The sequence below is a fragment of the Scardinius erythrophthalmus genome (assembly GCF_964197995.2).
Source record: "Scardinius erythrophthalmus genome assembly, chromosome: 4".
Taxonomy (NCBI): domain Eukaryota; kingdom Metazoa; phylum Chordata; class Actinopteri; order Cypriniformes; family Leuciscidae; genus Scardinius; species Scardinius erythrophthalmus.
Genome location: NC_138224.1, coordinates 41,072,595 through 41,084,673, shown reverse-complemented (window position 1 = coordinate 41,084,673; position 12,079 = coordinate 41,072,595). Strand labels below are relative to the sequence as shown.

At 38.0% G+C, this 12,079-nt stretch overlaps 1 protein-coding gene across 1 annotated transcript; it reads right to left on the bottom strand.

Annotated features, from left to right (window-relative positions):
- Window positions 1-6,082: 6,082 nt before the first annotated feature.
- On the bottom strand, window positions 6,083-10,891 carry LOC308689678 (tripartite motif-containing protein 16-like). The gene is made up of 4 exons (XM_081363514.1): window positions 10,237-10,891; window positions 7,825-7,981; window positions 7,624-7,671; window positions 6,083-7,414 (listed from the first exon to the last, which is right to left on the bottom strand). The coding sequence occupies exons 1-4, from the start codon at window positions 10,807-10,809 to the stop codon at window positions 6,861-6,863; spliced, it is 1,332 nt and encodes a 443-aa protein (XP_081219640.1). The 5' UTR covers window positions 10,810-10,891; the 3' UTR covers window positions 6,083-6,860.
- Between the last annotated feature and the right edge of the window lie 1,188 nt (window positions 10,892-12,079).

Genomic DNA, 12,079 nt, shown 5'->3' with positions numbered 1-12,079 from the left:
CATTTAAACTGCAAGTTTTTATTCACCAGAGTGATTACTCCTCTACTCTGACTGGAGCCGGTGCTGAAAAAGACATGTCCAACCCAATCTTTGCATAATTTCTGTGACTCCTGTTCAGATAAGTGGGTTTCTTGTAGAAAAATAATATCAAGTTTTCTACACTTCAGACTGACAAGCACCTTTTTCCTTTTAATAGGATTCCCCAAACCTTTAACATTCCATGTGGCAAGACGTAGATTACAACTATTTTGGACTGACTTGGCCAGTTATAAAAAATGTATTACTGATAATCTTAGGAACCCTAACATGAAAGTGCAAACTGAACTGAACCAACCCCCAAACAAAAATAAAAAAACAAAGAACAAAAAAACAAAAATGCAAACGAACACCTTTGTCCGTGACTGCACGTTGAATGTGGTACATAGCTGTCACTGCTGGCAGCACTACATAGCTACAGATAACTGACAACTGAGATCTAAATGCTAAAATAATAAAAGTTATTATATTATTATTCCCTTATTCCCTTAAAAAAAAAAAAGGTTATAAAAAAATTAACTATAGGCGAATTATAACAGGACCATGTAATACAAATGGGAGGCCCGCAAAACCAACATCTGGACGTAACTTATTTGTTTAGGCCCAGTTCAACAACGGTCCTTTAAATATTGTGCCATTTGTAATATACATCCAAAATAATATTACCTTGGTAGTCAGAAAAAAAAGTGTCTCCAGCAGGGTAAAACAAGAAAAATGCAGTCAGTTATTCAGGCCAGTGAAACCGCGTAAACAAAATAACGCCATTAGGTAGTATAGCCGGTGCTCAAAGACTACGAATAAAGGCCAGAGCTTTCTTGGGATCATTAAATCGTTTAGGACCGTCTTTTAAATCGATCCTTAGCGTAGCTGGAAAGAGCAAAGCAAATTTGATCTGACGATCGTGTAGAGCTTTTTTGCATTCCTTAAAGGCGTTCCGTTTCTCCTGTGTAATCTTCGAAAAATCAGGGAATATCAGGATGGAATTGCCGTTCCATTGAAGCTGTCTCTTCTCTCTGGAAGCCCGTAGAATCAGATCCCTCGTTCCGGAACGCATGAATCTAGCAATAACTGCTCGAGGTCTTTCGTTCGGCAGAGGTCTAGGGGCAAGTGCTCTGTGCGCGCGTTCAATGTCCCAGCCATGTGATGGAGTTGGCATACCTAGTATCTGAGGTAGCATCTCTTCGAGGAAAGCCTCCATGTCTGTCCCTTCGTTGCCCTCCGGTATTCCTAGAAATCGCAGGTTATTGCGTCTGCTTCTATCTTCCATGTCCGTGATCTTATCTCGAAGCACCTCAATTTCGGCCATCCGAGCGGGGGGGTTGGATTGCAGATCCCTGTCATTTGCCTCCAGAAATTCCACTCTCGCTTCGACATCGCTGATTCTTTCCATTAGTGCTGACAGTTTCCCTTCCATAGAAGTGGTGGCCTTGCGAATCTCTTTCAAGCTTTGCATTTCTTCGGACATTTGTTTTAGTATGTTAAAAATACTCGCGATGTCCTCGGCTACCTTCCCCTTGCTCGCGGCGGGGTTGTCAGAGTTCGTTGGAGAAACTGATGCGTTGTCATCTCCGGCGCCATTTGGGGTCGCATCGCCGCCTCTTAGGGCCTTTTTTATGCTCGATTGCACTGTTTTCTGCTTACAGGCCATTTTCTGTAACTTTAGACTTTTCCCAACTTCTTCCAGAAGAAAAGTTGTCGAATTAACCGTTTAGGATTATAAGTAAGGATAAATAAAATGTGCCGCTACAAGCGGTGTTAAACTACGCTGCCATCCACCTCGACCGCGTCACGTGACTCCCAAGGTTGATACATTTAAACTATATACTTTTGTGTAGTTTAATGTAAAACAATGCATCATATTGTTAAATAACAATTTTGCAGTGTTGCTGTCACGTGTGGGAAAATTACTTTGAGTATTAACGAAGTATGTAGTTCCTTACATATCATCACTGGTTATTTTGAAAATTAAAGTAACAAAATGTAGGCCTATTGTCACAATATTAACAAATTGTTGCTAACTACAGCTCCGTCCCATTTCAAAGGGCGCACCTGAAGCGCTCGGACCGGTCTAGCCTACGGAGGATTGTTCTTGTCGCCTAGCAACAGTAACTGACAGCTGCCGAGGACGAGCGGGAGTAACATTCACACTGGACTTTTTATATTCAAATGGGTTTTATATTCAAATGGGGTTAAAAACCTGTGTAAATATATTTACCATGGTCCATTTATGTGCATAATAAAAAGAATACACTAGCCTACAAAATCGCATCAAGGTAAGATATAAATGAACATTTGAATCTTCGGCTAAGCCGATGACCTGAAACATCCTTACCATGTCCTCCAGTTAAACATAAAACATAAAAATGACAATAGCCAATTCTGGCTCCATAGCATATCAAATGAATTATCAGGATGGCAGCATACTCTCGCACCATTGCTTGGCACCTGGAGCGGTAATCGGGAACACCTGGCTGTGCAATTAGGAAATACTACGGAGGCTACACGGTGCATCCTTCGGAGGACGCATAGGCTGCATCCTTGAAGTCTTCAGTCCTTCGAAGGATGCAGCCTTCACATTGGGACACAACACATTACTTAAATTAGGGTGGCCATATTCCAGGACATGTCCGGCTGGGATTTCGAGATCGCCCAAAATATCCAGGATACGGCTTTTGCTTTCTCATCGCCATTCATTTTGTTTACATGCACACCTTTTGATTCAGTAGGACTGAATTAATTCCGATTGGTGAATCTGAATGTAGTGTTTACATGAACGCTAAACAAGTGATCGGTTGATGTGCGTTTTAGCATTGCTAAGAAAATTCCTGTGTTTTCATCTCGATCGGGATCCGTGTGAAGCAGAATGCATGACCTGCAAAGCTGGCACGTACGTGTCAGTGTCAAATAATGTAAACATAATGAATGGTGACTGTAGAAAGCAAAAGCCGAATCCCGGGCATTTTGGGCGATCTCAAAATCCTGGCCAGACATGTCCTGTTAAACAGGACGTATGGTCACCCTAACTTAAATACTAACACTGATGAACACTAATGACAGTAACATAGGTGGAACAGATGATAATTAACTAGACACAGGTGATACGGATGAACTGATAATGACTGAAGATGACACGTGACGAGATGACAGGTAGACAAATCCAATGAAAACTAAACAGAACACAACACAACAGTGACAACATTGTTGTCATATAAACATTGTTAGATGAGATTTAACCTATTCATTAACCCTCTGGGGTCTGGGGTGTTTTTGGGGTCCTTGAGATGTTCTGACATGCCCTGACATTTGTGCTTTTTTCAGTTGCTTATAAACATATTAATGGCAAAGGTGTAAATTCACTCTATATAGCACAAACAGGACTTCCATAATATGTGAGCCACATGTATGTACATGTTTTCATTTTTGAGAGAATAATGTTTATGCATGGTTATCGAAAAAACTAAAAATGAAAGTTTCTGAAATAAGGCCACAAAACACATACTAAATATGTGGCAATAACACTTTTGACTAATGGATGTCATCGCCTAGAATTTTTTCTTCAAAATGATGTGAAAATCATCCTGCCTAATCATTCACATAAAACGATACATTGATTTTAGTTTTGTGAAACACTTTTAGTTTGGAAAGCCAATATGCGGATGGGGCGTAAACGCTCCAACAGCATCATGCATATTTAGTAGTTCACACCTGGTGAGACTACGTCCCTGCATACTTAATAAGCCATTCATTCAGGTGTGTCACCTATAGCTAACTTAAATATACAAGCTGCTTCATAAAAATGATCATTCTAGGAGAAAATTTCAGATGGCATTTAGAGGCTTTTGCATCTGAACTCATCTTCATATATACACACATATATATATGCATGCACATACATACTTTATAATCTTTTCAAAACTAGTCAACGTCTTTCAAAACTAAAGTATACATTTTATCATACGTATTTCAAAGTAAAGGATTCATTAGTTAGTTGATGACTTTATTTTTTGACAAAACACATACAGTATATATTCCTCATCTCAGTATTGAGAGTGAGGAGTTGTCGTCACGGTATAGAGCCCCTCCCCTCGATCCGCCATGTTGGCAGGATTCCAGCGGCAAAACATCATTGTTTACGTGTGTTGTTAACTCGGTAGTAGAGGAGGTTTTCGCAATTCCGCACTGTTTTACCATGCCTGGAAGTAAAAACTGCTCCAGTGTTTGTCACAAGAAGCCAAGCGCCGACATTAGGCATTTCTCAATAGCAAGCAAAGTTCGGACTTCAATGCCAAGTCCAGCTCAGGAGAATGACTCCCGAGGACGCGCGTAACTCAGCTCGCTCTGCAGACTGCTACTCCGGTTATCTCTGTATGTACATTTTAGGCAACAATAAAACGAAATCTGTTATAAAACACTACACTGCCTCTTTTCGTTTTCATTTAAAGAAATCTTAAACATTACACAAATGTGGTTCAGGCAACGCATATTTATTATATTCACTACATGTAACGTTAGCATATTTATAACAAAACATTTTTTTAAAATTGTTACATTTAAATTGTTCTTTTCATTTAAATTTTAAAAATATTAAACTTATTAATATGGTTCGGGCAATATATTATATGCATTTGTACTCTGATCATCACTGTAATAAAAAAAATAAAAAAATACAAAACTAAACCCTGTCTCTTTTTGTTAAATTTCAGTTTTATCAATAGCCATTATAAAAGTAGCCTATAAGTAAAAAGTACAAGAAGCTATACAATACGAAATAAAGCAAACAATTCAGTCAAACATACAAAGTCAGCGCTCTAGTCTAACGTTACAACAATGGTAAAGTTAAATAGCCTAAATAGAAAGTTATGAAATTTCACTTAGCCCTCAGTTTGGCCAGGGTACAAGATTCACAAGACCAAAGATCGCCCGTTAGGTCAACACTAGACGAATTATATCTCATGTTATATCTTCTCCAAATACCGCTGTTTTGCGCTTGGTGTGAGCTTGTTCCTGTAAGGTCCCTTTTCTTTCGCCTTATCTTTTTGCATTGCTTTACTTTCTTCCTTTTCTTCTTCGTATTTGTAGATCAGTCTGTGTCCCGCCGAAATACTAAATAGCCTAATAATAATAGCCTAATAAATGCGCAAAAATTAAAGAGCTCTGGAATGTTTAGTCGTGCTTCTGTGAAGTTCTGAAGGTGTTGTCCCTGGCAACCGATAGCGTCTCCTTCCATCATAGCCGACAGGCTCAGACCCCGCCCAAATCAACCCAAGTCGGCACGCGACTCCTCACTCTCAATAGCAATAGAGTTTGCTAAAAGCTGTTCATTCAATACAGCAGTATTTGAAAATCGATCATATTTTGTAAAATTACATTTATATTTGCATTTATGTCAAAACCTAGACACTTTTAAACATCAAAAGGACATTTATTAATATGTATTCGTGTCAAAATGACAAATAAACAGATTTTCCAATTCAATTTTGCATGGAAACGCTTCCAAGACGCTTACGTGTCGCGTGAAAAATAGGCGTCGGTTCTATTTCTAGAATGCACGCGTTTTCCACGCGGCTCGTGCCGCGCCTGAGACGCGCGTCTCACACAGGCAGTGTGCAAACTCTAAACTGTTAACATGGGAGCCGAAATAAAAACGTACACGCCACGCAGCTGAGACGCGTACGCCACGCATCCAGTGTTTCACCGGCCTTATCCAGCGGATGTGGGCATTTCACAGGTTTGTATGGATCGCCTCACATTTGCGTTTGAATAGCGCGGTCTCCGTAGGCGGAGTCACATTACAACTTAATTAGCTGAGATGAGAACGACTGACATCTCTCTCTTTACATACATATTATATAAACTGTGAATATTTGTTTTTTATAAAAATTACTTCATTTAAACGAAGAGAATTCAAACTTCATGCCTGTGTGTCTGTATGCCTGTTTGACTGAGTATTCGCTGAGTTACAGTTCATTTTCGGACGCGTTTCAGAATTGACTTCACTGACGGAGATTAGGCAGAACTCGCATCATGTTTATTTTTCTTTATTTAGCGAAAAGCACAACACTTTGTTTTTATTATGAGCATACACAAAAAAATACACACTAAACAGGATCGATTAATGTATAACACAAGCATATAAGATAAAAATTATTTTTTTATTTTTTTTGCACTCGGAAAAAAACGAGTGCCGACCCCAGGGGGTTAAATATATATTTATATTTATATTTACCTTTATTCAGGGAAGAGCATTAAATCATCATCATCATTAGGCATACACAGCAGTCATAAATCATTACAATTCAAATCTAATTTATTTTTTTTAATTTGGATCCAAAAGAAAACCATCTTATTATTTAACATTATAAAAAAAACTAAAATATCTGTAAACAATTTTAATTCTTTTTTTTGCAGTGTAAATATTGTATTACATCGTATGTTATTGTTAAAGCAGAATGCACTTGATTTAGATTTTGCAATATGTAGAATACTAATAGCAAATACTAAGAAATCAATTTCACAAATAGTACAGAAGCTCATTTGCGCGATTGCATTTTAGAGGCTTTTTATTTCTATAGAAGTAACTGTACTTCTATCTACGGAGTATCAAGATCAGTCGCCATAATGCTTTTTAAACTGCCGTAAACCTTTTTAAACATGTTGAGCTCACGTCTGGATGTTAAACGCAAGATATTCTGCAAGATATATAAGGCTGAATAAGAAAAAAAAAAGTTATCAATGGCTCTGTAAATATCAAGTAACTAAGGCAAACTGCACAATTTGCAGAAAAGATGGGTTTCCCTTATTTTGCCTTGAAGGTGGCAACCCTATCAACACAGTTTCACTGATGATTCTAAATCAGCCCAAAACACAGGATCAACTCTAATCCCAGGATAGAGTGTGTGAGTGAATGTGGTCTTGACTGTGTGGATGAGGCTCATTGTGTCAGAGACGCTGTAGAAGGACAGAGTTCCTGCACTGTGATCCACATACACTCCTACTCTACACACTCCTATTCTATTGATGATGGGCTTTACAGGGAGTTTAGTCTTTATCTTGTTGTGTCTGAATGAGTATCTAGAGGGAGAGCAGAACAAACTCCAGGACTGATCATTATATCCAAACAAACACTCATTACCCCGTCCCTTCCTGCTGATGCTCTTATATGACACTGATATAAACACACAGATCCCACTCCACTCAATCTCCCAGTAACAGCATCCACACACACTCTCTCTACACAACACCTGATACACATTATCAAATCTGTCTGGATGATCAGGATACGGCTGCTCTATGTCAGTGCCAGTAATCACTCTGTTCTTCTTAGACAGACGGAGGAGTTTATTCACTGTGTTCAGATCCAGAGTCAGCTGATGGGAATCTGATGGAGAGAAAACACATCAGAATCAGGAATTATCAGTCTGTCAGATCTATTAATGTAGCTGAACTCTTCATGTTCAATATATCTTGTGCAAATCATCATTTACATGATCAACTATAAAACTCTTCTGTCATGTTTTCTTTCACCTTCTTTAAGAAGAACATGAACACACTCAGTGAGTTTCTCTGCTTGTTTTCTTAGTGACTTACATTGAAGGAATTCGTTCCTGGTTCTGGGAACAATGTTGGTGGAAGTGACTGTGGAAATCAACAGACATGAAGAGTGTGATTATCATGTCAAGAGAAAATGATCCCTGTATCCATTCCTAAGACATTTCTAATATGATCTTCTACATGACATGAGATGATGGAGGATCATTTCTGAGAGCTGATGAATCTCCAGGACTTTACCTCTGTCAGAGATCTTGAGCTCCTCTTTGCAGAAATCCTCCAGTTTGTCTTTCAGCTGATGGTCAGATTCTCTCACGCCATCAAAAGAGGAGAGAGAACTGAAGGGATTGTCATTTACGTCTGTAGATTCAGGAGGAGCTGAGAGAGACTGGAAACTCTACATAAAACAGAAATCAAAGCTCATCACCTCCACACTTCATCAATAACCTGCACTACTGTCAGATTTGTGCGGCTCTTGATCTTTTGTAACTCTCCTCAATCCAGCACTTTAACAGGATCAGCTTCATTCTTCTCATATTCATTTTATCATGTTGAAGCCACAAGATCTAGCATTTGCCACTTAAACTACAGTATATGCAAACTTTCTAGAAAAACACTTGGATGATCAAACATCTGGCAATAACATAAATGTAACAGATCACTGTTGACATTCAGGGCTGTTTCTAGGCACAGGTGAACTAGGCGCTTGTCCAGGGTCCCAACAGCTGGAGGGGCGCTAATGAGCTGCTCAACGACCCCATTACCACGGTGACATAATTACACTGCACTTAAGCAAACATTCACCACATGCTAAGTACATTTAAGCTCAATATTAGCATAAGAAAGATATTATATTTTAGATGTATTGGAAAGACTGCAATCATAATTCTCAAAATGTAGTGTTTTGAAATTATATGTTTAAAGAATGAATGACAGTAACAGTGAAAACATTGAAAGTGATTTATTCACATGTGGAAATACAATCTAGAGTTCAGTAATATACCATCACTAAAGCCTTTGTTTTATTCACATAATAATAGGGCAAAGTTTGATAAATTCATATGAAAAGGCAATAATATGTGATAATTATGTTTTCATTAATTATGTTTACTTAGAATGTGAAATAGTATTACTAAACAATAATTTAATATATATTTGGGCTCATTTAAGTTTTACTAAAAAGTAATAAGCTACTGTTGCATTCCTGAAAGTGAAAAAAAAACATACTGTTAAAATAAATATAACATTTCTCATTTTATTCTGTCGATTTATTTATTTTTCATTGAATACACCGTGTGTGTCTAGAGATTGGCATTATTTAAAGGTGCAATGTGTAATATTTAGGAGGATCTGTTGACAGAAATGCAATGTCATATACATAACTGTGTTTTCAGTGGTGCTATGGAAGCGTTATGTTTTTATTACCTTAGAACGAGCCATTTCTATCTACATACAGCGCATGTCCCCTAACATTGAAATGCGCTGACATGTTTCTACAGTGGCCCTAAACTGACAAACGTGTTTCGTCACAATGTTGTTTTTCGAGCAAAGAAGCTAGCTAAAGTCAGCGAATAAAACACTGACACGATGATGAACAAGTAACAATAATATTCACAATAACATTCATTGTTTTACTGAATAATTGAATAAACAATTTCTTAATTTATCTTTGTAAAGAAACCTTATTGCTTAACTGGCTACTCTCTGCTGTCTCAGACGATGACATCATTTCCTGTCAGCCACAGTAACTTCTGTTGGTTGCAAATCACAGCCTCACTGGATGCCGCTAAAATTACACAGTGCACCTTTAAAAGCACACTGAAATAATTTTGACATTGGAGTGAAACAGGGCTGGACCCGAATATTCAAATATTCGTTCTGTGGGTTAGTATTCAGCTTTCAATTTTTGGATTCGAATTTTCATTTTTTTGTGTGTGTTTTTTTGCACACCTGGCATCCTCCTCAAAATGGTTCTCATTTACACTTGAATATGTTTATACTATAAAATCTGGTGATATACAATACTCTTTTTTTATTACACGGCTTGGTTGAATTCTAATGTAGAATGCAGTCTGTTATTTCTTGATAACAGAGCGCTGCTAAGTATAACACACCGTTGCCATGAAAAACACATCTGCATGAACTTGTATGGACAGAAGCGCATTCCTGAACATGGCTGAGGGATTTCACATGCCCCAGTAAAATCCCCCATGAGTGAACGTCATGATTCAGTTCATCTGAAAGATAAGACAAAAATGCCGAAGACCTCAGCTGTGTGGGAGCATTTCAAATTGAGCATCAAGTGGGGACAAGTGAGGACAACATCAAGCGAGAACAAGACAAAGGTAGTGTGCCAAATATGTGCTTTGAAACTGCCCTACCACAACAGCAAATCAAGTCTGAAAAAAAAAAAAAAATCACAAAATCATATTTTGTCAAACCTATAAATAAATAAACTGATAACTATGTTTACAGTGCATTTTCACCATCTTTTCTGTTAAGTTGAATGCAAAGCAAAAATACGCTCAGCAGTGAAAGTCCACTTGCAGTTACTGTTCACTTCTGTGACGTCTGCAGTGTGAACGATGTTACCTGATTATATAGGTGCCAATATAAACATTAATTCATCAGTGTGTAGTTAAATGTTCATACCTGTTTCTCTGTCCTCTGAGCTGCAGCTGATACAGTGTCGTGGTTTTTATGTTCATCCATCGCACACAGCACACATATACACTTCTGATCAGTGCGGCAGAAAACATTAAGGAGCTTGTCGTGTTTCTGACAGATCATCTCCTGCAGTCGTCCAGAGGCATCAATCACTTTATGTGGCTTATGTGAGTGAAATTCCTCATGACGGTTGAGATGAGTTTGACAGTAAGACTCCAGACACACCAGACAGGACTTGACGGCTTTGTGTTTTCTTCCAGTACAGACGTCACACTGCACATCTCCAGCTCCAGCGTAACAGTCAGCAGCAAGTTTAGTCTTCTTCAGTTTCTCCACCATTTCAGCCAGAATGGTGTTTTTAGCTAAAGCAGGTCTTGGCCTGAAGGTCTGTCTGCACTGAGGACAGCTGTAGACTCTCTTCTTATTCTGCTGATCCCAGAAGTCTGTAATACAGATCTTACAGTAACTGTGTCCACAAGATATGGCCACTGGATCCTTCAGGAGATCCAGACACACTGAACACATGAACTCATCCTGAGTAATTCTGGCTTCTGCCATTTTACTGCATGAATACAGAGAAACAAACACACAACAGCTCAACTACACCTCAGGTACTCTTTCCCTTGAACTCATGTGATTCCTGTTTCCTGGTTCTGTGTTTGAGTGAAGTGTGCAAATGAAATATCTGGAAATCTTTAAAGTCACAGATCACAAAACGTCCACTAGATATAAGTCTCAGACAGACACTCAAAGAATATAAGTTACAGAGAATCAGGCCAACATCATTAATGATCTGTGGTGGAAAGAGTACTGAAAAAACATACTCAAGTAAAAGTACCATTACATTCCAAAACATGTAGTGTGAGTAGAGTAGAAAGTAGTTGTCCAAAAAACTACTTGAGGAAGAGTAAATAAGTAGCTTATTAAGGGATACTCCACTTTAAAATGAAAATTCTGTCATCATATACTCACCCTCATGTTGTTTCAATCCTTTATGAATTTATTTCTTCTGCTGAACATAAAAGAAGATATTTAGAAGAATATCAGTAACCAGACTTCCATAGTATATTTTTTCCCTAATATTCTCAGTTTACCTCACCTAATGCACTGAAAAAGGCTAAGATAGTGAGCTAACACAAATTACACTGTAATTTCATGCCTTTAAATATGTTACAATTTAAGGGGGGGGGGGGGGGTGGTGAAATGCTCATTTTCACTCAATCTCCTGTTAATCTTGAGTAGCTATAGAGTAGTATTGCATCCTTCATATCTCCAAAAAGTCTTTAGTTTTATTATATTTATAAAAGAAAGATAGGCTGTACCGAGTCTTTCTGGAAAAAACGAGAAGGCGCAGCGCAGTTTCACTACAGCAGTTTTACCCGCGCATGCGAATATTGAGAAAGAGTTAGAGGGAGTTTTGTCTACGAGTACGAGATGCATATTACGGCACTGGAAGGGAATAATTTCTCTAATTATTAGTCTTGTTGTGACCAATATCACTGTCCGTTCTGCGTGATACATTATTATACAAGGTAAGGGTATTTTGTTCTCGTATTTTCTTAACACTTTAACGTCCTGTTTGATTTCTTTGCTTTACAAAATGCAATTTGCCATTTCAGCAAATCCCCCATCAACTATGGGGTCTTCATGATTATGGTAATTTACCAGACTTTTATCAGTCTGTATCCAGTCTGTTATATCAAAAATAACATATTGCAAAATAAATATGTTTCAGTATGCCCTACACATCATATTAAATGAACCCATTGATTTCACTGCTGTAAGTCTTATTTATCCACATTATATTAATATTATTGTTGTTAATGTT

Bases quoted from the DNA above. Each gene is read 5' to 3' on its own strand.
- LOC308689678 (XM_081363514.1), bottom strand. From the start codon at position 10,809: ATGGCAGAAGCCAGAATTACTCAGGATGAGTTCATGTGTTCAGTGTGT. The intron at 7,672-7,824 runs GTAAAGTCCTGG...TGATTTCCACAG, and splicing joins GCTCAAGATCTCTGACAGAG to TCACTTCCACCAACATTGTT. The intron at 7,415-7,623 runs GTAAGTCACTAA...TCTCTCCATCAG, and splicing joins CAGGAACGAATTCCTTCAAT to ATTCCCATCAGCTGACTCTG.